Below are 25,955 nucleotides of genomic sequence, written 5' to 3' on the forward strand. Positions count from 1 at the left end.
AGAAATTAACTAGACTATTCTTTGTGTGATAGGGTTCCTTTGGAGGGGAAAAATCATGAACCTTACACTGGCAATATGCAGGATAAACATTTAGAATTAGTGCCTGCTATCAATTGCACAAGCAGACACAAAAGTATCTGGAAGCCATGTTAAGAACTGCTTGAATGTTTTTGGCCATCAAATAAGCATCCACTGATGACAGATAAACTTACACCCAATAGAAAACAACAAAACGAGGGCCAACAAAGTCTTAGTCCATTCCCCATTTCTTTATCACTCTCTCTTTAGCAGACAATTGAGTCTGATGTATTTTAACCTCATTGGATACAGGTCCAGGCTGAGACCCAAGTGCAAAAGTTTTCCTCGACAAGCAAGATGATACGAAAGTGAGCCAGTTCCTCGTTCCTCGCAACACAAACAGCAACGAATTGAAGATGACTGCAAACATTACATTACCTTTTGCTACCAGGAGATACTGTGAACAGAATATATGTATTAGAATGGATAAAAGGAAATAAAAATAAAACATCCAAAGCACCGAAAGGCATCTGCTTACTGACCAGGGAGACAATACCAACAATAGTCAGGATAGCTTGTTGTGCCTCCTCCCAGAAATTTTCTCCACCAAACCACCCAAACCAGCCGCCACCTCCAAACCAGCCTCCACGACCTGATGCACCTCCGCCACCCTTTTCCTCCCTCTTCTCAATTTCTTTACTCCATTTTTCAAACTCGGTCTTCTTCTCACCAAGAGCACTTTCTAGTGCTTTTCTAGCTTGCTCCTGCACCCGAAACAGGAAGTAAACTGACTTTGAAGCCACCAAGATATGAGGTAATGGTCCTCGATAATAGAATATTTTAGCATGTCAATCAATCAAGGAGAAATTTATATGTTGATGTTGGAAATCATAAACTGCTAGACATCTAATATGGCCAAAGTAGGTAAAGGCTTCATATATCATGGAAATGCAGAGAGCTTACTGCCCATTTCAAATTTCAATTAATAAGTACATTACAGAGCGGAGATTCTCCTTTAGTGCTAGGTAGGCAAACTCCAAGCATTACCTTAGATATAACAAATCACATTCTGTCTCCTCCTAAAGTGTAGAGGGCCGCGACAGACTGAAGAGAAAATTTTGACAATCATCCTGAGAATAAGGAAGAAGATATCTACAATAGCTGAACCACACTAAATTCCATTGAATGGGAGATTAAGCTCTTTGATTTATAGTAAAAAGAAGGGTATCTTTTGAAATGTAAACAAGATGCCTTGCTGGTCACTTCACAAAATATTTCATCACTAGCCGAAGATTGCATGTGCTGGTTGCTAAAATTCAAGTTACTTGCAAGACATGTGTGCAAATGTGCTTGCAACTGCATCTTTGTCCTTACTAGTGTCAACATAATTCTTAATCTAAAGAAAAAAATCAATACATACTACTGAATAAAAAAGCATCACAAAATACAAATATAGTGATAGAATAATCATACACCATTAGAAAAAGCATAAATTACCTTTTGGTGACTCACCAATGGTCAACGAATGGGACCCAAACTACAAATTCTTAATATGAGAAGACAGACTTCATAACGAGATCTGGAATTAAGCAAGATTTTCTAACATCACTAGATCTACCATACCACCATACATGTGATACGTCTCCTGTGAATAACAATAAATCATTAACAAGATAGAACTTCTATCTGTTATTGGTGCCAACTCTGATCCTTTTAGAGTGCGTGCAATTATCTAATGTATATTTATCATTAACTTTTATGTGAATTATAATAATGTAATGTAACAAGAAATTTGGCAGCAAAGTATGTAAGGGACTTTTGAGAACTCATATTTGCTCTGCTATAAGAACTATATCCTCTAATCATTCCCATAGCGAGGAACACTAAATCAGGCGGTTATAGCAGACCAATTGAGCATATTAGACTTCTGAAAATTTTAGTGTTGTCGTTCTCCTAATTTTAGACGTGTTATCAGACCTAATTGAAGACAATTCTTCGATCTACTATGTCAAGCCATATAACGCTAGAAAAACGATACACGAAGCATGTCATAGCATTCATCGATCCTTCAATGGACGAATCAAACACAACGAAAGGCCAACAGGAAGCCCACTAACTGTCAGAACATAAGAAGAAAGTATCCAGCTTTAGAAAGAGCTTAAAGCTAAAGACCTGTTTACGGTTGTCCGCGAAGAGACAGGTGTGACGACCGTCGCACCTCAGTTCCCTCAGCAGCGCCGCCCACCGGGGGTTAGGGCTTCCGAGGAGCGCGTCCCGGGAGCTGTAGAGACGAGGAGGAGACGATGACCACCGCTTAGTCGATGAGCAGGAAAGGGTAGAATTGTGCGGCGGCGTCGATATCTGGAGCACCTGCAACATCGCCGCCCCCGACCGCCCTCGAGCAGGGATGAAGCTTCCGTAGAGTTCTGTATAAAAAAAGACGTATAGAAGGGGAAATTGGAAGAAAAGAGTTAGGGATCGGACTTGCGGCAGATCAAATCTAATCGGACGGCAGAGGGGGGCCGTTGGATTCGCTGCTCTCAGAACTTTGGGTGCGCCGGTCTCCAGCTCACGTCGTTCGGCACGTGCCCGTCAAACAGCGTTTCCCTGTATTTCCATGGACCGGAGAACAGGGTTCACCCTTATCGAGCATTGCGGATCCCACAAGTAGCATGTGACGGGGGCCACCATGGATGGGTGGGGTTCGTGGCTTCTGGTATGGACGGTCACGCGCCCGTCAAAAAGGCAACTTTTTCCCGTCTTTCCTCAGACGGGGAACTGGGTTCCACCGCCGGGACCCATTGCGGACCCGACCAACCAAGGTACTCTGGAAGAGCGGGACCCATCACCCACGCAATGTAGGAAATGACGTTCCCTAGCTCCGGTAAGTCGCTGGCAAGAGTGCCGTGTTATCTTCGGGCTTTTGCTTGCGTCCCAGATTACGATGGCAAATCAACGAAATGAAGTGATCAAACAGGGAATTTAAGTCAACACATGATACTGTAAGTCAAACAAGAATGTCTCACAGTAGAAGACACTGCTTAATAAACAAATAGTTCGATTGGAGACTCAATAGAAGACAGTTCTGTAATGGCTTTGGTACCCTCAGATCTTTCCATACTTGCTTCATAGACAAAATTCTAGCACGTAACTTTGAAGTAGCGCAATTAGAATACTCTGTATGGCTTCCCCATTGTACTCTTCAGGTACAAGCACCTCACCTGCAAGAAAACTCTTTAAAGAGTTAGTACTGAAACACATGATGAACTAGATTGACTCAATACTTGAACATTGCGGATATCGACTACGTATCAATGCCTTCACAAGTAAGCAAGGATTTCTTGAGTTTTAATTTACAGTAAAAAAGAGTTGGAACACAAACTAAAAACCAAAGCTGGTCATTTAGCAAGACCACAAAAGAAACATGACGGTGATGAGTAAGGTATATCACTTTCAATACTCTGAAATCTAGACATCTATTTACTTAAATGGAATGCAGGGGTGACATTAACCACGGCATGGGCAAAGATATGACTTGATTAATTCTAAGGAAATTTAGAAATGAAAGATATGAAACATAAATGATTGACTAATATGAATTAAGTAAAATAAGGATGACAAAGAACCCACGTTTTGCCAGTTCTTCTTCAGCAAAGACACAAGGAAATTGACACTGAGTTGCACGTTCTGAAAGATCTGCTTCTCCTCCATTGCACAGTTGCCCACTGCTACTCCCATGCAAAGAACCTTTTTGAGTTGAAACTTCACCATGGCCTTTGTCTCGTTAACTTTTGCCTCCAAAGATTCTTGGTGGGTAACCAATGTGGGAAATTTCCCTGCATGTGAAAATTACAATTCAAAGGCATTGCCAAAGTATATAAATATCAGAAAAGAAAGACCTCGTACAAGATCTACATGCAACTCGATTGATCTAAAGGGTAAGCACTGAACACAACAAAATTTACAGACAAGCAAACAAATACATATGCACAGACTATAAAAAATGAACTGCAAGATTTCAAGTTCAACATGATAGGAACTGAACTCCACCTTAGCAGTTAGGGCGTTTCATTAATCAGTGTGTCACAATAAAACAATCTGTCAATTTTCATGAACCTCCTACGAATGATTATCATCGTGTTAGTTTAGTATTAGCTCTCCTTGGTGAGGCTGCATAGATCATACCTTGTGATCAGCTCGATCAAAATACCAAACAAAACAATATAACACAAAATTTATATGATTATAACAATCCAGTAATTGATTTCTCTCACAACATTTTTTTATCTTAGTTTTATATGGCAGAAAGAAGTTGCTAGTTAACTCATGAAATTGGCCACTAACAGATTACCATTATATGACTAATGTTAAATGTGAGGCTAAAATTCATTTCCTCAAACAAGAATACAATGAAAAACACAGAAAATATAATAACTAAAACTTCGGTAAGATTTTTCATAATGCCATACAAAAATAGCTGCACTCTCATGGTCATTGTATATGCAATATGAGTTAAAAAGCAATAGTGCTTGCCTGCCTTGTTAAGACCAGGGCCAAGGAGACGAGGAATCTGCTTGATAATAGCTTCTGATGCTAGGAAAGCATGATATTTCTTAGCAAGTTTTTTTACCAACTTCTTATTTTTGTTCATCTTTTTCAAACTCTCAACATCCATATAATCCAATCCTATCTTCTCTGCCTGAGGTGACAACAGAATGCATTAGTACAATATTATGCAACCAGATGTGCATGAATCAGAACCAGACAAGCATCAAAATTGCTATCATAAAGTGAACATAATCAAGTAATAAAAATTCACAAGAGAACTCGTACATTGCATGCATAAGTGCTATTTCTTTAATTGCCGAGAAACCATAGATAATTTATAATATGATCCTCTGATACTATCATCATGTAGTTTGTACTGATTAGTTGGAGGAACTCACAAAGCTACAATTAAATAGTAGATATGAACTGATAATTACTTAAATAGTCTGCACATAAGAGCAGAAATAACATGATATGATGCAAACAGTCAATTGACAATTAATTTAAACACCAAAACTCTCATGGATCATGCAATCGACAAAAAAGCCCTCTAAATAATTCCTATAACAAATAGATCTAAAAGCATAACATTAAATTTTGATATGCTTTACCTCCTCAACATGTTGAGCATCACCAAGCATGCACACTTTCATTTTTGGGCGAGGAATATGAGGTAGCTTCACAGATCCGCTGAATCGTTTGTCCTTTTGAGGATCATAATTTTTCAGCCCAATTTGTAACTCAACAGTTTCTGTAAATTTGCGCTTCTTCTCCCGAGAATCGCCAACAACCTGGGAAATAGCTTCCCTCAAGACATCACTCTGTAGCTTGCTGTGATGGTAATAAAAATGTGTTCAACATGATAACCACATGAAACAAAGATACAAAATTGTTTTACTGTAAGTTAATAAGTACATAAACAAAAAATGGTGATTCAAAAACATATCTGCAAATTGAGGATAGAATTCCAAAAAACTAAATGTAACGAACAAATTGCAGATTTTATGAACCTGAAATATCAGGTGAAAGCGAACTAATATAGAATTGCATGCCACATGGCAATCTTACATAAATCTGAATCCTGAAGAAACAATTGCAGCATCAAACTACAAGGGTCGTAAGCTAAAACTGAAATACTAAATTAAATATAAAGGAAACAGAATCTAAAATGACTAAATAGCAAAACCTCTAATCGAGGACAAATAAAATTCCAACACAAAAGTCTTCTCCTCCAATCAGAATTACCGATCGATTGATTAATATGAACATAAAATATTAAATATAAAGTGTTAATAACACATTCACTTTTATCATTATTAGCTTGCATAATGCTCGATTTATAAACACATCTGAAGAATTGTCCAATGTCTAGAAAAAGGCACAATCATGCAGGAATCTTTTTGATATGGTCTATAACATACTCATGTGGTTTATATACATATACCACAAATATAAAAAATAAGAAAGTCTTGATTAAGCCTGTTCTAAGCTCCATACTTTTGCATAACCTTAGTGTTACTTGGATGTCTGAAGGTATAATGTCTAAAGATTGAACAAATTATGAACACTTCTTTTGTTGGCAGAGAATGCCAACACTCTAAGACCTTCATTTGATTGCTTAGGGGACAAAAGAGATCAAGTTCAATGATAATGCTAGTTTAGGCATCCTGCATCTCAAAATGTTTAGATATAATGTGCAAGAGAGTAAACATGAAATATCTTAATCAGTATAACAACTTATGAAACAATTGTTGTATCCTTGGCTTATACCTAAATCTTGGAATTGTAGCTGGAGTTTTCATCTATTTGTTAGGAATATTGGTAATGACAACGAAACTAATATTATTTCTGACAGTTGAATATTCAACACACCTCTTGTCAAGCAACCGACTTTTTCAATCGATAATTTTGATACTTTTCATCTCAAGGTTAACTCTCTTTTCAAAGATGATAGTTGAGTTTCTTGGTTGCTATTGGAAAATGTATAGTTTGAGACAGTTCAAATTATTAACGTTACTGAGGTTGCACAAATTCCCTTGTGATGACCAGTGGCTTTGGAAAGATAATATTGTGGGCAAAGCTACAGCTAAGGCTGCCTATAAATATTTTAGATTGCAGACCCAGCAAGAAGTTTCTAATAGGAAAGACTAGAAGGCTATGTAGCAGATCCCTGTTGGGCCAAGAGTACAAAACTTTAGGTGTGCATTAAAAAAATTACATACTGCTGATAGGTTGAACAGGATAGACATCACTATTGGAATAGATTGCCCCTTATGTAACCCAAATATGGAGTCGGTTGACCTTTGCTCAAAAAACCTTGCCATATGTTAGCAACTAGTTTAAATTGGAGCTTACAATATAAGGACACTACACAAGGAGGCATATGGGGATTGGCTCAAGGAGGGAAATGACATTACACAAGGTATGATCTTGAGAGCAGCCAATAACAAATCAGTTGTGGATGATAAGTAAAACTCGAAACAAGAAGGTTTTCAGAGATAAAAATCCATATGTTAAGCGGTTCTGGCACAAATTCTTGCTGTCACTAGTTTTTATGCTAGTGTAACCAATGTTGAATGAAGAAATTTATGCAATGTCATTAGATTCAGTCGCAAAACCACCACGGAAGTGGTGTAAAGTCAATACTGATGGGTCTTTTTTGTCCAATATGGGGTTCTAGGCTTTCTCATTAGGGATCCTGATGGGAAGTGTGCGATGACAGGGCAAAAGATTGTACAGATACAGTCTGCAATACAGTTTAACACTCCGACAATTAAGGATAGTTTGCTTCAAGTGCGGAGAAGGGCCTTTAGGTAAGTTCAACTGGAAACTGATTCCGGCACTACTAGCGTGATCTTCACGGATAGAAAGGCACCTCTTTGGAAGACATGAATGCCGTGTCTGACATCTCACACATTGCCAAAAATTTTGAAGAGTTTATTGGTAATCACTGTTATAGGGAGTATAACCAGGTAGCAAATTGGGTTGCTACCCAAGGCGAGGATTACTGAACTCCATTTTTTTTTGTGGTGCGAGAATTTCCCACAAGAGCTTCTCAAGTTTGTGAATAATGACCTCAATGGGTTGTTTTGTAGATTGGTTTGATCTTAGTTTTTGTTAATGTAATTTTACTTTTGGCAATAAAAAGATGGTGCAAGCAATAAACTACACCCAAAAAGAACAAAAATTTTAATTGTTTACACATCTTGATGAGCGCAACATAAAATTGACATGCAGATGATTGATTACAAAACGATACAAAACATAACAAAATAAATTAGATAATTTATAATAACTGGCAAGATTACCTACCGCATCAAGCAATACAATATCGATCCAAAATGAAAGGAAAAGTAACCAAAACAAAAGAAATTTGATATAGGCATGTCGAGCACGAACTCAACAACGACATCCAGGAAGAAAGCATAATGGTCACTTGTAATACCTCATTGTTCAGATAAGTATCTCGTCCCTCCTTCAAACCTTAAAGAACAAAACAAGAATGTTATGAGCGTAGGAATTTGGAGCGAAGATTATACTGCATGTTCATCAAAGTCCGAGACTGAGTTAGAGAGAACAGCAATCCCCCGAAGAGGGCTGACTTAGGGATTTGGAGGAGTGAGCTCACCGAGAACTCCGCGAGGCGGCGACGGCGGCGGCGGCAGCAGCAAGAGGACGGGTGAGCCAATGCACTACTGCTTCGAGTTATAGGAATCAGTCTTGCTTCTTGAACCCTAGAATGACCAACGTTCCACGTTTTATCGTTGGATTCGAATCCTACGGCTTTTATTCATCTTCCATGAATTGTAAGTCTTTTGGGTTTGGCCCGTTTGCATTAGTTGGGCTACAACATTGGTTGGATTGAACCGATCCGGTCTGGTCCGCTTCCGACTGATATCTACTGCAACCCAATTTTCTCACAGAACCGCTTCGGTAGACCAATTTCCGAACCATTTGTTTCCGGAATACTAAACTGGAGATTTATGTCTCATATATAGTTTTGATTCCAAGGCCATCAAGCTAATAGCTTTGTAATTGAACTCCGTTGTGCCATGAAATTTTAGCTTCTTTAGAACATGGCAATAGCTTTTTCCTGATTACTCTTTTGGAGCAACGGAAGGTATATGTGAAATTGCCTAAGAGGGAATCTTTTCTTCTTCTATGCACTCTGCGTTTATTCTCTGTTAGTTTCTGCTGTAGTTATTCTTAACTAGGGTTTTAGCTCATAGAAATTTTGGCATGAGCAAGGTTTGGTTGGTGCTATATCCAATCTCCATCCACGTACAAGTAGTTTGTGGTCTTCTCGTAGACAAATGCTTACAAACACCTTGCTTCTGTACCTTTTCTTTAGTATGGCATGGCATGGCTGAACAATGCAAGACACCCTAACAACTACCAGAAGATTATAATAGGTTTCTCCTGGTTGACCTAAAAGCCTGATTCTTAGTCTGGAACTGGAAAACTTAGTCCTTAACTTTAAAATAATAGAAACAAATTATATAAGTAGCAGAACTGGATTGAGTTCATAATATAGTATCTCAACAATAGCTGGTCTTTTTTTTACTTAAGAGATTGATCAATTCAATTACGTATGTTTCGAGGTTGGTGGTTGGAGCTAAGATCATGCCTGCAATTACTGGAGAGGTATCATTGTAGATTCTGGTTTGTCCTACATTGTGTTCTTAAATGGTTCTCCATGAGCAATTCCAGTGGCATCCTTCAGCACATTTATGGTTAATATGGATACTTTTTGAAGTTGCAAATATTATAGATATTTCTATCATTGACATACATTTATGGACCCCCTTCCACCCTTTGATATGTCATAGACACTCTTCTAAAGATATAAAAATAATAATGAATGTTCTTCCGATTTAAAAATCTATGAGGATATATGTCAAAAGTTGCATGTGTGTATATATGTTTGATAGTATTTAAAAATCTATCATGATAGATTTAAAAATCTGTCATGATATTTTCAATTTTGAGGGGCATAAAATATTGTATATTTTTAATTGTATGCATGAAATTGTCCTTCTTCCACTTTGTTGTTTACTTGTTGAATATATTTTTAGTCTTGGATGGACAATTTGTTTAATGCTTTCAGACTTTTGTATGCTTTCATTTAGTTGGAGACATGCTACAGATGTCTGTGCAGGCATTCTTTCTTTTCCAAGCGACAGATGAAAACTGGGGCAAACTTGTTGCACACAGCTCTGCATGAATTTTCTAAGACAATTAGGAAAAGGACACCAACCAAATTATCCTCTCCCATGGGATGCTTGAAAATTAATGGAGTACTTCAATTCCCTACATCCATGCCAAATTCAACTCAGACGTCACAAGCACTGTCGAGCATAATGATAGCTGAAGAATCTGCTATCATCTCCCAGTCTTGGAAGTATAGTTGTTTCACTATTTCTGATTAAGATGGAGAAATGTCATGCTCCTCAGGTTGTTGAAAATTTTCACCAATTTTGGTGGTGACTTCTTCTGTTCCTTCCAGTACATGGCTATGGACAATGCAAAAGATGAAGAGACATTATCTTTTTGGCTATCTGCAGGTGTTTGTACTGACAGGAATGCAGAAGTCCTCAATCCATAACAAGCAAATTGAGAAAAGAAAGAAGAAACAGCACTGAATTAGTGTTCTTCTCTGATCAAGAGGTTGCATGGTTCATGGCTATTTGGTTAACAAGTCATGTTGATTCTGCAACGTGAGGTACAGAAAGTGTGGTATGGCTCCATTTTGCAACCTTCCAGTTTGATAAGAAAGAGGAGAAACCCAACAAGTCCTTAAGTGCCATCAGCCCTTTCAAATGGATGCGATTATTTTATATTTAAAAGTAAATTATTGCTTTCATTTCTAATGTCTGGAAGGAATCACCGATTGCGATTTCTGGGAAATAATCAGATTATATTGGTTCAGAATCTAATGAAGGTTGACATTCTACTGCATTTTCTATGGGAACAAGAATGTTATTCTAACGTTGGTGCTTCAAAATTCTCGTCTGATGGATTACTTAATCCATTGCTTTCCTGCTGATGCCCATGACAACTTTCTTTCAGAAAGCAAGGAATAACTGCTCCTAATGTAATGGTATATCAAATGACTGGGAAATGCAACCAACATTGATAGTTGACTTCCACCTTGAATGAAAATGGCTAGTCTCTTTTTAAGCAGAAGGGTTGGTCACTATTCCATACAGGCTAATGATTGTCCATGTGGAAGATATATCAGATCCACAACCCATACTTGGTGTAGAAAAGAGCCCCATGTAGCAGCAGAACAATGCAGAACTTCACTGTAACCCTTCCAAATGTGCCCATCAGTAAACAACCTTGTTTTCTTGGTGCAGCAGAGCTTGTTTTCATGATGAAGGGACCATCTCAAGCAATTCCATTACAGTGGCAGGATTATTGAGAGAAGCTGGTTTTCTTATGGCTGATTATGTTAAGTGTTTGGTATGGTTTGGGTTGCCATGGATACATGTTCAATGTGTGCTTATGAAGAGGCATTTTTTTGTCAAAGTAAACTCACCTCTTTAAAGTATATAACAGAGAATGGGATAAAACTTTCAAGGATATTTTTTTATTGTACTGAGCCTTGTCTGTTTCCTAATCAATGAAGGTTGGTTGAGCACTTCATATTTCTGAAGAGCCAATGAGATAGCAGCACAGTTGGTTACAAGGACTGGAGTTGGAGACAGTACTTCTAGGGGCTTCCTGTCAAAAACTTTCCATTATTTTTCCTCTCTGTCTCTCTCTCTCATCTGTGTCCCCATAAAGTTTGCAGACAATCTCACAAGGACAAGATCTTCAATATAGTACTATGGATGAACACAAGGCTTGATATGATTACTATTCACAGGAGGAAAGATGAGAATCATAATGGACAGGGTCTATCAGATGATTCAGCTATACAAAAAGTACTAATATCCTAAGGTCATTTTGGAAGGATACTTCCATACAATTTTCTGCTTCTCTGTCTCTGTGCCTGGAAGAGTTCCTATTAATTTCGGCCAACTTGTGCTTCCTGGTATCTTTGACTCCACACTGAAGCTTCTCTCAATTCATGCTAAAAGTTCTTTTTCTTAAGCTGTTCTAACCTTTCTTCTTGTTGATCACTACAGAAAGTAAAGTGTGCTTGTCGAAGCACCAAACAAGTTTGAGAGATCAGTATACGAAGGATCATCAAAGTTTCAGGATGGTGCAAGAGGGAGAAGAAACTTGGATTGCTGATCACAGAGTTGGAGAAACTGGCCTTTCTGATCCTCGACTTTCAACTCACGGAATTCATGGCACCACTCCAGCTGCAACTAAGTTCTTGTACTGTTCCTAAATTCTTTTTCTTTTAGTCCATGTTCATCATCTTCTTTCAAACTTATAATCTTTGAGATTTATAGTAGATCTTGGCCAGATCTCATTCATTCCTTCCAATACAATGTAAGTTTTACATATCACTGCAGATGTTTGATTTTATTCACAAAACAACTGCCTTTAAATGGGCAAGCACCATGGAAATACCAATTTCTAAATGGCAATGCCAATTTCTGCTGCTTTCCTTTTTTAACTTCATAACAATCTATTTGTTTTGTTCCACTCTTTATTGCATTAGACCTCTGCTCAACTATTTCATAAAGCTTTGGCCAATTCCATTTATGTGCTCTTCTCTGATTTCATTTGTCCATCCCCTTCTTTCTTCCACTTTCCTTGTCGATTACCTTTCTCTAATGTCATAAAGGAGAGGAGATCCATCCTACTACACCTTTGAGTCATTGAATAGCAGCTATTGTATATACACGGGGTAAAAACAACTTCCTTTTGCTTTGTTTCTATTGTAAATAGTATTTGATGTGTAAGATGGTTTGTCCATTCAGTGATCAGGAAGAAGCTTCTTATTTTGGGGGTCTGGAGGAGGCTCTTATGGATGGAGTAGATGGCATAAGAGAAACTGAAGACAGTAAGTGTAGCTTTCTCTCTCTCTCTCTCTCTCTCCATAACTTTAACCACATCACCAGTAGATTTATTTGAGCCCCACTACGATAAGAGGTTTTGCCTCTTAGACCACAATGATCATGTGAATCCAGGAAAATTAAATGCTATGACTCCCCATAGATAGAATCCTCTCCCATCTCAAGCTTATTGAAGTATTCTACTAACTCTTTGCAACACCTACAAAAGGAAGGAATAAGTTCCTTTTCAAGTACTGTCACCTGCTTCTTCATTTCTTTCTCACTTTGAGATATCTTCTTCATCTTGTGCATCTCATGCTCTTGCAGCTTTTCTCACAGCCAGACCCCCAACACTTCAGATCTTCCCATCATGGCCAATGAGATTCCAGCAATCTCCCAGAGTAAGGTCTTGCCTCTTTTGACTTGGGTTTCTGGTGTGGAAGTAGGTATGGCATCATCCAAAATGAGATGGGATTGCTGTTTCATTTAGTCTTTATGGTGCATGCTTTGATTCCAGCCGGGGAGTTTGTGGTCAGCAAGGAGCAGTGCTTCAAGCTCAGCTCAAAACACTGCATCTCATCCAGAATCAGACAATCCAGCAAGCAGAATGGCCTCTTCAGACCTGTGTGCTGACCACAAGCAGCAACAAGAGGTGATGATGGTGAGTGGTGCTTCCGGAGTAACAACTGTTCGATTGCTTTGTTCATCAGTAGCTCAATTCCCTAGATAACAAAGTTCAAACCTGAGCCATGCATTTACCTCCTCAACAAGACCATACTCACTTCAATAGCTCCTGACTCTCTTGGCCTCAGTTCTTGCTCTCTTTCCCAAGTTTGCTTCTGTTTCTTGATGCAGATGAATTCTGACATGACCAAGTTCATTGTTTCCACTGTAGCAATTTTGCATCTTCAACAGTGTCAACTGTAGGGTTTCATTTTTCTGGGTAATGATATTTAAATTAGTTAGGAAAAGTTTGGCATCTACCATTCACATCCATCCAGTTGAAAAATCACATTTATCTTTGTTCTCTCCTCGGCTTTTGAGTTTGCTTAAGGGTAAATATGCTGATACCTGTCATTATCCGATCTTCACTACTACATTCTGCCAACACGCAAAAATATGCTCTTTGACTTCGGGCAAAACAACATAGTTTGTGTTGCATGTTTCAGAGAAAGATGACTGGTTCAACTGCAAGGAAAGACGGAAAGGTACTTGATCCTAAGGTACTCTCTCTCTCTCTCTCTCTCTCTCTCCAAGAAAAAGTTCCTTCTGCACAGTGACAGTGTAATATGTATATATTCATCCTCTCATTATTGATCATAAACTATAAATTTCTTCGTTTTTATGGAATAAATGGTTTTCTTTGATGTAAACGGACTCACTTCTTTAGATCTTCTTATCAGAGATTAAGGCGATTAGCTCAGAATCGTGAGGCAGCAAGGAAGAGCCGCCTGAGGAAAAAGGTGCACTCCTCGAATCAATCTCCCATAAGAAACAACATCATTATCTTGGTTTAATAGATTATTATTATTATGCATCGAGTTATCCGAAATAAACAGGCTTACGTGCAACAATTAGAGACCAGCAGAATTAGGCTGCAGCAGCTCGAGCAAGATCTACATAGTGCAAGATTACAGGTCGGGAATTTATCCTTTGGTGGTGGAACTCTTAGCTCAGTCTTCTTTTGGATCATCATCCCATCACTTACAGTGGTTCTTCTATGCTCGTTTGTTGTTAGGGTGTGTTCTTAGGAGTCGCAGGCTGTGCAAATGGATCTACGAGTTCCAGTAAGAAGCTGCTTCCTCATTGGTTTCAGCATGGTTTGCTTCTACGCGTTTACTGTAGATCTCCTTCTTCTTCTTGCTTCGGTGCTGCAGGCGCTGCGATGTTCGACATGGAGTATGCTCGATGGTTGGATGAGAACTGCAAACACATGTCGGGGCTTCAAGGTGCGATACAAGCTCACCTTCCTGATGGCGACCTCGGTGTCATTGTAGACCAGTGCGCCGCGCACTACGACGAGCTCTTCCGGCTGAAAGCCATCGTCGTCAAGTCCGACGTGCTCCACCTCTTGAACGGGGCATGGAGGACTCCGGCGGAGCGCTGCTTCCTGTGGATGGGCGGATTCAGGCCCTCCGAGCTTCTCAAGGTGAAAAAAGATCCTCCTCTATCCCTTCTCGATGCAGCGATTCCAATGCAGAAGCATGATTCCTGCTTCCTTGCTGATGAGCTGGAGTAGATGGTGGTGGCTCAGCTGGATCCGCTGACGGAGCAGCAGTTCATGGGGATCTGCAACCTCCAGCAATCGTCACAGCAGGCGGAGGAGGCGCTCTCGCAGGGCCTCGAGCAGCTCCACCATTCATTGGCTGACGCCATTGCCGGTGGCTTCCTCAGCAATGGCGTGGCCGATGGAAGCTACATGGTGATCGCATTAGGGAAGCTCGACAACCTCGAAGGACTAGTCCGCCAGGTTTTTACTGTGTCTACTTAGGAGTTACTGAAAGCAAACAGATCAGCATGTTATACATCTAATATATGTTAAATATAATACATGAACAGAATAAGATAGAAAAAGTATATTAGTAAGAAGGCCATTTGATTTCTAATCATAAGGAATGGCCTTCTTTTTTGGTTTTAGGTAAAGAACAGATCTAAAATGCTCCACAAGAAAACCCTAACAGAAGCTATTTGGATTATACATTGCCTTGTGCATTAAAGTTAGGAACAGTTGCTGTCCAAAAACAGTAGTAAGAAAAGGACTGAGCTCCTAATCTTCCTATCCAATATAGATTGATAGATCTATCATAACATTCTATCTGTATAGGATTAGAGAAACCCTAAAAGAGAAGGAAGGAATAATTATGTTTTTTTTTCTAATGTTAATTTGATCATGTCAACAAGGTGAGTATTACTCAGATTGATTAGGGTTAACGTTCTTGAGATCCGACATCAATTTAACTCAAAATGTTTAAGCTAAAGTTGATAATAATACACTCATCAAACTTTTATAAGTCAATCTTAATCTTGTTCACTTCAGTAATTCTTTTCTTTTCTAAATCTTAACTCTCACATCATATTATGATTTATAAATTAATAATGAGACCGAGTTAAATTGGTCGAGATTCATTTATATCAAATTTAACGTAAATTCAATCCAAAAATTTTAAGCTTTTGTATGGAACTCATATATATCAGTTGACAATTCTCAATGCTATTTTTAGTCCTCTATTAATATTTATTTTGTTGATAGACCTAACAGTGACCCCAAAGTTATATGACTGTGTGCAGGCTGATAAGTTGAGACAACAGAGCTTACACCAATTGCGCAGCCTCTTCACCACCATACAAGCAGCAAAATGTTTCCTAGCAATCGGAGAGTACTACGCTCGCCTGCGTGCTCTCAGCTCGCTATGGGCGTCTCGGCCACGAGAGTAAGCTCATACTCTTCTTCCAGACTTGATCCATGGCTTTGCTTTGTATGACAGATGCATGCCGTCGATGAAATCATGATCACTTCATCATTGTCTTTTTGAATGATGGATGCATGCCTTCTCTTTTTGACTGATAGATTGTTGATGCATGCCTTCTCTATCATCGGGTGGAAAGCCATGGCACACCTAATCATTTATTGGTTACTCTTATCTTCTCCACAGGAGCTTGATCAGAAACGATGGTGTTGTCTCTACATCAACAGACCTGCAAATCGTTCATCAACCACTGCAAAATCATTTTCCATATTTGCCTCTTTGAGCTCATTCTCATGAGAGAGAGAGAGAGAGAGAGAGAGAGAGAGAGAGAGAGAGTGTGTGTGTGTGTTGTTGATCATGGCTATTGAACAATGTGTGCATGTATTATATGTACAAATAACAAGGGGAAGCATATGCTAACAGCAAATTGCATGATCGAGATGGCATACACACACTATATAGCTAAGACAGGAGATTAGAACTGTCGGAGTTATGCTCGAAGGCCGTCACCATGTGCAGCTGTTGCAGGGACGCAGCTTCCTCACTGCCTTCTGCACATTTATACGCGACTGCTCTGTCATAGACTCCAGCAGCTGCAGACAAATGGAGAGCAAATTAGTAGGAAGCATGGACAGCACAGCTGCGTTCCAGCGGCTCACCAGTTGCGCCCTTAACGCCATTGCCGTTCTCTGCAGAGAGTGTTACTCGTTATTAGCACCCAATGGTAGCAGATGTTATCAATGCGAACTTGATCATTCACCTGCTCTTCTCTCAGCCGGGCATTCTCCTCTTTCAGCACGTTCAGCTCCGCCTCCAGCTCCACTGTGTATGCCTGTGCGTATTGCATCTTATTTGTAAGGATTACGGGCTCGGCACTCGCAGTGTTGATATGACGGACGTGATGCGAGAGCAACTCGGTAGAGCTCAAGAAATGTACCTGCTTTCTGGCGCGAGACCTGGCGGCGGACTCCCTGTTCTTGATCATCCTCCTCTGCCGCCGCTCCACCACCTTGTCCACCGTTTCCCCGTCCCCCGGTCGCTTCCTTCCGACGCCGCTTATGCTTCTCGGCACGTCGGCTCCGTACCCTGGCACCGAGTTGTCCACCTGTCCTCTCCCCATTCCATCCGACGACAACGGGCTCGCGGGTGACCCTACCACCGCGGCCGCCGCCGCCCCCAAGACTTGCTCGTCGACGTACCCTGCCATGCCCACCATGTGGCCGAAACCGGTCATCTCATACTGCTGCGCCGCGGAGGGGGGCTGCGCCATCGGCTGCGGGTGGGGCGGTGGCGCTCCTTGCCCGCCGTGTCCTTCCCGGACCACCCCGGCCGTTACGAGGAAGTCCTCGAGCGTCATCTCCCCGAAGGTCGGCTGACGACAGGCGTTCTCGACGCCGACGCCGTCCGGGTTGACCTGCTCTACGCGGTGGGACCGGCGAGCCGCGTTCCGGTGGATCTCCGCCCACACCTCGTCCACCGTCTTCCTGGAGAGCGGCGCCGGGAGAGTGAGCGACCCCTGCCGATGGAGCGCCGCCGCCGCCTCCACTACTTGACCCCCTGCGGTGCTGTCGGCTAGGTTGTTGGCCTGCGGTTGGCTGTTGCTGCTGTCGTTGTTGGCGTTGGCCGCGGCAGCTTGGATATCCTCGACGTTGCAGATGCTGGTGAGGAAGTCATCCATGGACCCGAAGGTCTTGCCGGGCTCGCACACCGCGTTCTGGATCTCGTCGCAGGTGAGGGAATAGATAGAGGTCTGCGCCATCAAGTGGAACCCGAGGTCGAGCTCCCGGTCTGCCGGGTCAGCCGTTTGATCCCTCTCTTCCGGCCGGATAAGCTGGCGATGGCCCCGGTCCGGATCTCGATGCCCGGACGTCATCTCCGCGTCCTCCGACGTCATCTTCCTGCTCTCCGATGGAGACGCCACGTCGGCGCGCGTGCTCCACCCTGTTGCAAACCGGCAACTTGGAGCTCCGGCTTCACTGTGGAGTAAAAATAAACGAGGAAAATGACGATTTTGGCAGAGAATATTGAGCGCTTTGTATTTCTGAGCCACGAAGCAAGCAAAAGAGCGGCTTTCCGTCGGTCGACAGTGGCGGGCGCGACTCCGGGCCGGCTCGGCCGCGCTCGATATTGATATCTCAGAACTACAATGATATATACTACAGAGAGAGCGCAGCATGAGCCCATGTGGGCCCATCCGTGGCCCAAAACAAACAGATGGTTCTTCTACCATGGCAGCAAAAGCTGCCTTGTTCGCCAGTTGGGTTCCACCACCCATCCTGCGAACCCCAGAACAAGAAGAGAGCAGTGAAAGCGTTCAATGCGGGAGAGAGGATTCGTCATCGTAAAGACAGTATATCCTCTTTCCATCAAAAAACACAGTCGGAAACAAGAAGCAGCCGTATATCCTCTTTCCAAGGCGAGAAAGACTTCGGCAAAGAGAGTTCCGGCGAGATTACCTTGGCCATGATCACCACTAACACCTCCTCCTCGGGGGGAACCGGCCGCTGCTACAGGTGGCACCCGCGAGACTTCGGCGCTCGCCTGGCTCCCGCGCGACCCAGCACGCAACGAGCCACCGTTATCCCCTGCGCAAGCGAAGCGCGGGGGGGCCCGCTGGGAACAGCGGTCAACTACAAAAGCCGGTCCGTCATAAATGAAAGGCGAGGAGCGTCGACACGTACGAGACACGTGTCGAGCATGAGAAACTCCCAGCGCAGCGAGACAGGGAAGCTCACAATGTTAATACGTGTGCCTCGCACGTGATGTTATGGGCCTAACGTAGCAATTAGCCAACCATCTCTGATCATCCAACATTAATGCACGTATTAACATTGTGATATAGACGAGTTAGACATAAGTCTTGTATTGTTAAGAACTAGAATTATTTTCATGATTGTAGTATTATCGACCAGTTTAATTTAATTTTAGGATTTGATTTATATATATATATATATATATATGTGTGTGTGTGTATGTATATATATATATATATATATATATATATATATGTATATATACATATACATATATATATATATATACATATATATATATATATGTATATCTGTATATGTATATATGTATATATGTACATATAAACATATTTTGCTTCATATATTCCTCTGACTAAGATTACATTATGCAAGTCCTTTTGAAGTGGCAACTCCATTAACCCTATCCATCAGTTTGGAATTTGGGTGGAGAACTCGCATGGAGATATGTGCAAACGTTCAACATCGACAACCATAAATGGAAACTGCCACCCTCTTCCTTTTCCCGATTAAGATCCACCATGATCACTTTCAATGAGATGACACCACGGCACCAGCATCAATCTGTAAAGAATGGAGTCTTTCTCTCTCCTTTATTCCATGGAGAATATAGCCAGTCATGGCAAGTTCCTCCTTCCATGACAATGAAGTTTCGGAAGGTCCGTCCATCACCAACCTCAATGAGTTCCTCCCCTTTTGCCTTAATGGAAAAAGGTGGGCTCTCATACGTTTCACGAGACAGAGAGATGCAGATGACTGCCTTGTGCTCTTCCAAAGCTTTTGTATTCTTTACAGGAAGATGCTTTCTTTTCCTTTCTCTTTGTTCTCCTCTCATCTTTGCCAGGAATCACATTGGTGTATATACAGAGGGCACCTGCTCTCTTTGTCCAACGCAAACCAGTCCTCCTCTTCCGAGCACAGCAATGGCGAGGGTGTCGTCGGATCCTCTGGTCGTGGGGATGGTGATCGGAGAAGTCATCGACTCGTTCAGCCCGAGCGTGAAGATGACGGTGACCTACAACTCCAACAAGCTGGTCTGCAACGGCCATGAGTTCTTCCCCTCGGCCGTGGTGTCCAAGCCCAGGGTGGAGGTCCAAGGTGGTGATATGAGGTCCTTCTTCACGCTGGTACGTACGTACGTACACCATACGTCCTTGGGTAGAGCCTCTCCAACTGCTCGCCATTGAAGCTGTTGCTTCTGCTATGGCAGGTGATGACAGACCCAGATGTGCCAGGCCCTAGCGATCCGTACCTTAGGGAGCATGTCCACTGGTAGGTCATGTCACACACTTGAGATTTAGACGACGAAAGCGATAGATCGGTGCTAATCAACCGTCTGGCTTTGTTGATCGACATGCAGGATCGTGAGTGACATCCCTGGCACGACTGATGCATCTTTCGGTGAGCCTTCTCCCCGCTCCGTTGTTCTGTTGGTTGTGTCCCTGCACTCTACTGTGTTTGACATGAGGAGAGGGATGTCAGGGAAGGAGATGGTGAGCTACGAGAGCCCCAGGCCCAACATCGGCATCCACCGCTTCGTGTTCGTGCTCTTCCAGCAGAAGAGGAGGCAGTCGGTGACGCTGCCGGCCTCGAGAGACCACTTCAGCACCCGCCGGTTCGCGCAGGAGAACGACCTCGGCCTCCCCGTCGCCGCCGTCTACTTCAACGCCCAGAGGGAGACCGCCGCGCGCAGGCGCTGATGACGGTGCCTCCACACGTACTCTCTCTAGCTGCATGATGACTAATGACTGTGTGATGCCCCTAAATAAGCCGCCGCCGCCGCCGCCGCCGCTGCTGTTGTTGATGATGTTGATGATGTTGATGTCTGCCTTGGAAGTAGAAGTGGAGTGGATGTATATTATTATGCTAAAGATCTTTATGTGTTCAAAGCTGTGTTATAGATGAGGATATCAGCTCAACAAAACTCTCTTACTTTCTTCTCATCTTCTCATCTGAGATATAGACTTTGAGCTATTATAATAAATGAACTTTAAGTCACTATTGATATATTATTTATCATTTTATATGTTTTCATGTGTTATAGTCCTAAGTATTAATTTTGGTAATTGTTGTATTAGATGGTGAATGCTATTTTATTTTTTTTATTATTTATCATTTGTTAGTTTATAATATGTTATATGATTATTCACATATATTATTGAAATGTATTATAGTTCGATTAGGTAGGTTTTGAAGGAGTTTTACTAGATAGATTTTTGGGCACAAATGTAGGAAATACAAATATGATAACTATGGATTTGTAATGGTAGAAGCTGTAGAGGTATTTGTTAATTACTTTGAATTAAATAATATGAGAAATTTAACTCCAAGTTTATTAATTGATATTTATAATATCTTTTTGCAATTAAAGTTTGACTATCCTCGTACTCAAAGCATGACAAAATGGATGCTACAATCAATTAATTCAAAATGGAGGAACTTCAAATTCGTTCATTATGATAGCTAGAATTATATATCTTATCATTTGAAAAATATTCCTAATATAATTAATAGAGATTAATGGGCAAGTCTTATTACTCATTAGAACTCTGAGGGCAGGTATATCATACTCTTAAATTCATTTCAATAAAAAATTTTGTATTATTTTGTGTATGTAAATATATTAATTTATGGTATTTAAAACATATTTTTATAATAGCAAGAGAGAAATAAAGTCAACATATCAAAAACAAAAATCACATAGTTTAGGGAAGAAAAGGATTTTTATATTAGGTTGTTATACTTTTATACCTCTTATAAAAATAATTTTTATGAAAATAAATTTTCATAAACATTTGATGTATTTTTATATTTATTAACAGTATTATTTTTATGTTTTGCTAGGAAGCTAATATTTTTATTATTAATCACGAAAGAAAAAATGATAAGATATATGTAGACGAGAGCGCAAGTGTCGTCTTCTCCATCGATGACATTAAATATATGTAAATCAATAATTAAATTCATAAGTACCATAACACTAAATATATGTAAGCCAACAATTTAATTTATCAGCATCAATCAAAACTATTGGTGATAGGGAGAGAGGGGTAAAGAGGAAGTAGAGGAATGCTATAAGGGAAGAACATCACAACTATCGGCGATAGGGAGAGGAGGGTGGAGAAGAAGCAAGGGAAGGCTAATGATTTTGCACGATGGTAAATCGATATGAGAATAACCGTCGATGATAGGAGGGAGGGGGTAAAGAGGAAATATGGGACGATTAACTATTTTACAACAATAGGAAACCGATGAGAGGATAGCCATTGATGATAGGGGGAGGGAGCAGAGAGGAAGCAAGGGAATATTATGAGTGAACAATAATGAGATTGGCATGAGAGAATGATGTCAATAAAGGAAGGGGGTGTAGAGAGGAAGCATGGGGACACTATGAGGAAATAACGATAGGACTAGTATGGGGAATGACGTCATAGTCATCGATGATGAAGGGAGGGGGTGGAGAGGAAGCAATGGAAGGCTAATGATTTTATGACAATAGTAAACCAACGTGAGGATAGCTGTTGAATAAGGGAGAGGGGCATGAAGAGAAAGTAGGAGAAGGTGCCAAGAATAATCCGTCGATGGTAATTGATTCCTAACAATCCATCAATGGCAGCGGGCAAATTGTGAGATTGTTGATTGTTCCTAAAACTATATAATTTATAGTCAAAAATAAAAAATAAAAATCTTAAAATAGATGAAAAATGAAGAAGAACATAAAGAGTAGAATGGAAGAATAAGATCATTGTATCTTATTCAAGGATTATTAATCAATACGTGATCCTACAAGAAGGATGCATTGTTTTGTTGGGAGAGGAGGCAAAAGATGTCGAGCAAACAGAGAAGTACGGGTTATAAAAATATTCTACGTTTATTTTTCTTTTGACAGTTTCTTAATAATTGTGATCTATAAGGTACGGTAGTTTTTAAAGGCTATATAAAAATATTAAAGTTAATGTAACATATATCAAAACTACAACAATAATACATTGTTTTGGCCGCAATTAAAAAAAAAAAAACTGCAACTAATAATACTGCATTGTAAAATATTACTTGCTATAGTGAATCTTAGTTTTATCGTCCTTGGTGTGCCAAGTCCAGCTTAAGGAATTTAAAACGAAGAGGCAACTTGTCCATTCACATTGGGTTCACGAACCTCATTTGAAGTTGTTTTTCCTCTACAAGCTCTTTCGAATGATGGAAAGAGGCAGCGGAGATTCTTCGACGATCCTCATTTGACGTTCGAGTCTGTAAGGATATTTTCGAGGGTTGGGATTCTACGGAGCTTTGAGTATATAAGCTTAAGATCAAGCTTCATACGAGTGAATATGTGAGCGATTGGGGAGAGGCTTCACGTATCTTTAGTGATAATTGAGGGTATCTTGTGACGACGGGATGGCATCTGATAGGACAGTAGCGTTGGCCTGGGGAGTAGCACTTGGCAGAGAGAGAGAGAGATGATGTCTACTGTTCACTTGGCATAGGAGTGACCTATGTTGCAAAGGATGAAGAAGCAATACCTGATGCTCGATACATATTATTTGGCTTGCCACCCTATATATAACATGATAGCTCACGTCCCTCCCAAACTGAGACGGGTGTCGATCTGAAAGTTGCCGATGTGGATAGGTATCATTACGAGATTCACACGTTATATTCTCCCTCGTCACTTAGATTGTTCTACATTCTTCGTCTTACACAAAAGAAAAAGAAAGAAACATAAATAATAATCTATTTGTGTCCGGAGATGCAAAGCTTGCGGTAGGTAGAAAGGTGGTTGATATGGGACGGGCAAACTCATCGTCTTCTTTTATGTAGTAGTGGTTTCGATCGCTGGGACGAGTCGCTGCCGTATTCATTCCTCTTCTTTCACAAGTTCATTGCACCTCACCTTCAATCAAAGATTACACCTTAGATTTTGTGTCCGCGTTATGGTTGTTGGGGAGATTGACGTTGTCGTTTCTCGCATTTAAGAGAGTAAATCTTCAATATGATTTATTCTTTTTTTGGATTAAAAATGAGAGTGAAAAGGAGGAAATGGAATTGAGTAGGGTGATTATAGAGGACATTTATCCTAAAATTTGTTCCAAATAAACCATTAAAATCATCAAGAAATGCACGTGATGAGCAACGTATTTTGGTATACACTGAAGCAGGATCAATTCATCAAGCTTTATTAACCGAAGAGGGCGAGATGGAGAGTGAAGCAGAGAGTCGATGGACATGATTCCAATACAAGTTGTAGGGATGCATCGTTCGCCGGCAACGGCAACTGCGGACACCGTCATGCCCATCTCTTATACGATGCGGAGAGACGGCGCCGGCTTAGATCTTGCGCAGCTTGTCGGCCTTGACGATGGGGTTGGCGAGCGCGATGGCCTCCCGGCCCGCCGCCTTGTAATCGAAGGAACACGCGTGCCGCTCCGGGTACCGGTGCTCCCCGCAGTAGGTCGCCCCGCATCGGCACGGGAACCCCGTCAGCCCCACCCTCTTCCGGCACGACGCGCACCGGTTCGGCCGTCGCGCCGGCGGCGCCTCTGCACCGGGCGCCGCCACCGATGCCGCGGCGTTCCCTGAAGGCCCCTCCGGAGGGACAGTTACGGCGATCGGGCCACAGGAGGAGGACGGGGGAGCGGCGACGGCCGAGGAGGCGGCGGCAGACGGCGGCGGCGGGGAGAGGGATCTCTCGACCGCGATCATGGCGGAGGCGGCCTGTTCCTCCTTGAGGCGGAGGTCGCGGTAACACTTGGAGCAGAGGTTGAGGGTGGCGGGGCTTCCGAAGAAGCCGCAGTTGTTGGCGCACAGCCGGTGGCCATCTTGGCATCGCTGTTCCTCCGCCATCGTCCTGCCTCTTCTTTCTCCCTTCCGATCGATCAATCCAAACAAACAAAAGGCACGAATTCTGCACCGAATCAACCAACAAGCCTCAGATAACGAAGAACAACGACCGAGATCTGCCTCTAGGGTTCCGGACAAGATCAAGACGTCAAGGCAAAGAAAGAATCGCGGATCAGAAGAAATCGATCATGCTTCAATATTAAGTCAGGAATAGCGTGAAGAACCAAACCTAATCGACTACTTTTTCCCAAAAGAAAGAGAAGGTCGAAAGAAGAAACCGACCTCGACAGATCCGATCGCCCTCTCTCCCTCGCTCCTTTTCTCTTCCTCTCAATAAAAGGAGGAGAAAAAGACGGAAATTGAAGCGGTATAAACCCACCAGCACCACTATGGAAACAATATGACGCCTTTTTTGACGCTGGCTTGGCCTTACGGTTCATTATATAGAAGAAGAGATTAGGAAATGCCACCCGAGTAGCTGATTTATTACGATGGAGCCACCGACGCTTAAAGGAGGCGGGCGGACGGGGTCAGCATGGTGACGGCATGTGTTTGCCACCGTATCGTCGAAGGTGCGCGAAGGATATAGACGAGGCAAAGAAAAGGTCACCAAGGCGTGTCCGCGTCGACGCGGTGGCGTGACCACTCTTGTGGTTCCGTCTTCGACGGAGGGTTAATGTGGTAATTGAACTGATTCGAGTCAAAATATGCCGTCGGTCAAAATGACGAGCACTCCCGTGGCTTCGTTTCCATCGCCACCGCCGTTCGGTCAAACGGTCAAACGCAAAAGATGGCTGCGGTTGGCCTTTCCTACGCACGCGCATTCGCGTACTGTAACGATCATGTCGTCGCATACACGTAAATTTAACGGATTTCGAACGGCAAGTCAAAGGCGATATCGTATGACTTTTACACCGTAGTCACATGTATAGCATGTCAACATAATGTCACCACAGAAAAGGCCTAAATAAAACGCATGCCTTCGAAATAACGAAGCAAACATGTATTTGTTTCCTTTTTTTTAAAGCATAAATAATTGGTAAATCTTCTATGCATGAACTCCGTGTCGGCGGAGTGGACAAGGCAGAGGGGACCTCGGTAGGTTGGACGTGTCGACGGGACACCCACGCTTGCACCCGACTATTTACCATCCGCCACGTTGACAGCAACCTTTTAACAACTTCGTATCAGTTGAATACTCCTTGAAACCCGACGAATACGTCTTTCTCCAGCTAATCATTGCCTACCCGCTACCTACGTGGTGGTGACTTGGGAAAACCTCAGTTGGAGCCCACCACCTCCGGCCGACGTCGCCTCCGATCGCGGTGCAGAGAATGGCTCGCCTTAAGCCCCGTCAC

General features: G+C 41.9%; 6 protein-coding genes across 10 annotated transcripts; 2 read left to right on the plus strand and 4 right to left on the minus strand.

The window, feature by feature from the left end:
• Window positions 1–149: 149 nt before the first annotated feature.
• Window positions 150–2,460, minus strand: LOC103979083 (uncharacterized). Its single transcript, XM_009395110.3, has 3 exons — window positions 2,191–2,460; window positions 561–782; window positions 150–475 (listed from the first exon to the last, which is right to left on the minus strand). The coding sequence occupies exons 1-3, from the start codon at window positions 2,395–2,397 to the stop codon at window positions 251–253; spliced, it is 654 nt and encodes a 217-aa protein (XP_009393385.2). The 5' UTR covers window positions 2,398–2,460; the 3' UTR covers window positions 150–250.
• A 519-nt stretch (window positions 2,461–2,979) lies between these two features.
• On the minus strand, window positions 2,980–8,318 carry LOC135608081 (large ribosomal subunit protein uL1-like). Its single transcript, XM_065100522.1, has 6 exons — window positions 8,195–8,318; window positions 8,012–8,049; window positions 5,178–5,397; window positions 4,552–4,717; window positions 3,649–3,854; window positions 2,980–3,239 (listed from the first exon to the last, which is right to left on the minus strand). Exons 2-6 carry the CDS (start codon window positions 8,014–8,016, stop codon window positions 3,186–3,188), a joined length of 651 nt encoding a protein of 216 aa, XP_064956594.1. The 5' UTR covers window positions 8,017–8,049; window positions 8,195–8,318; the 3' UTR covers window positions 2,980–3,185.
• A 186-nt stretch (window positions 8,319–8,504) lies between these two features.
• Window positions 8,505–16,423, plus strand: LOC135585041 (transcription factor TGAL5-like). 3 transcript variants are annotated; one of them, XM_065100525.1, is made up of 15 exons: window positions 8,505–8,686; window positions 9,713–10,020; window positions 10,131–11,605; window positions 11,700–11,895; window positions 12,447–12,529; window positions 12,849–12,922; window positions 13,039–13,182; window positions 13,691–13,744; window positions 13,925–13,984; window positions 14,081–14,158; window positions 14,260–14,308; window positions 14,399–14,670; window positions 14,761–14,991; window positions 15,810–15,952; window positions 16,175–16,423. In XM_065100525.1, exons 4-15 carry the CDS (start codon window positions 11,774–11,776, stop codon window positions 16,269–16,271), a joined length of 1,407 nt encoding a protein of 468 aa, XP_064956597.1. In that variant the 5' UTR covers window positions 8,505–8,686; window positions 9,713–10,020; window positions 10,131–11,605; window positions 11,700–11,773; the 3' UTR covers window positions 16,272–16,423. The 3 variants fall into 3 exon arrangements, with proteins under 3 accessions (XP_064956597.1, XP_064956599.1, XP_064956598.1); XM_065100527.1 differs by lacking the exons at window positions 8,505–8,686; window positions 9,713–10,020; window positions 10,131–11,605 and having other exon boundaries at window positions 11,761–12,373; window positions 12,849–12,927; XM_065100526.1 differs by lacking the exons at window positions 8,505–8,686; window positions 9,713–10,020; window positions 10,131–11,605 and having other exon boundaries at window positions 11,761–12,373.
• LOC135608082 (bZIP transcription factor ABI5 homolog) lies at window positions 16,353–18,771 on the minus strand. Of its 2 annotated transcripts, XM_065100524.1 has the most exons (4): window positions 16,926–18,771; window positions 16,749–16,820; window positions 16,648–16,677; window positions 16,353–16,581 (listed from the first exon to the last, which is right to left on the minus strand). In XM_065100524.1, the coding sequence occupies exons 1-4, from the start codon at window positions 18,261–18,263 to the stop codon at window positions 16,495–16,497; spliced, it is 1,527 nt and encodes a 508-aa protein (XP_064956596.1). In that variant the 5' UTR covers window positions 18,264–18,771; the 3' UTR covers window positions 16,353–16,494. The 2 variants fall into 2 exon arrangements, with proteins under 2 accessions (XP_064956596.1, XP_064956595.1); XM_065100523.1 differs by having other exon boundaries at window positions 16,353–16,677.
• A 708-nt stretch (window positions 18,772–19,479) lies between these two features.
• On the plus strand, window positions 19,480–20,648 carry LOC103979081 (CEN-like protein 2). The gene is made up of 4 exons (XM_009395108.3): window positions 19,480–19,886; window positions 19,970–20,031; window positions 20,120–20,160; window positions 20,242–20,648. The coding sequence occupies exons 1-4, from the start codon at window positions 19,506–19,508 to the stop codon at window positions 20,457–20,459; spliced, it is 702 nt and encodes a 233-aa protein (XP_009393383.2). The 5' UTR covers window positions 19,480–19,505; the 3' UTR covers window positions 20,460–20,648.
• A 3,266-nt stretch (window positions 20,649–23,914) lies between these two features.
• Window positions 23,915–25,094, minus strand: LOC103979080 (zinc finger A20 and AN1 domain-containing stress-associated protein 5-like). Of its 2 annotated transcripts, none has more exons than XM_009395107.3 (2): window positions 24,827–25,094; window positions 23,915–24,661 (listed from the first exon to the last, which is right to left on the minus strand). In XM_009395107.3, exon 2 carries the CDS (start codon window positions 24,598–24,600, stop codon window positions 24,085–24,087), a length of 516 nt encoding a protein of 171 aa, XP_009393382.2. In that variant the 5' UTR covers window positions 24,601–24,661; window positions 24,827–25,094; the 3' UTR covers window positions 23,915–24,084. The 2 variants fall into 2 exon arrangements, with proteins under 2 accessions (XP_009393382.2, XP_009393381.2); XM_009395106.3 differs by having other exon boundaries at window positions 24,880–25,038.
• Between the last annotated feature and the right edge of the window lie 861 nt (window positions 25,095–25,955).

The sequence above is a fragment of the Musa acuminata genome, chromosome BXJ2-3, assembly GCF_036884655.1.
Source record: "Musa acuminata AAA Group cultivar baxijiao chromosome BXJ2-3, Cavendish_Baxijiao_AAA, whole genome shotgun sequence".
In the NCBI taxonomy this organism is placed as follows: domain Eukaryota; kingdom Viridiplantae; phylum Streptophyta; class Magnoliopsida; order Zingiberales; family Musaceae; genus Musa; species Musa acuminata.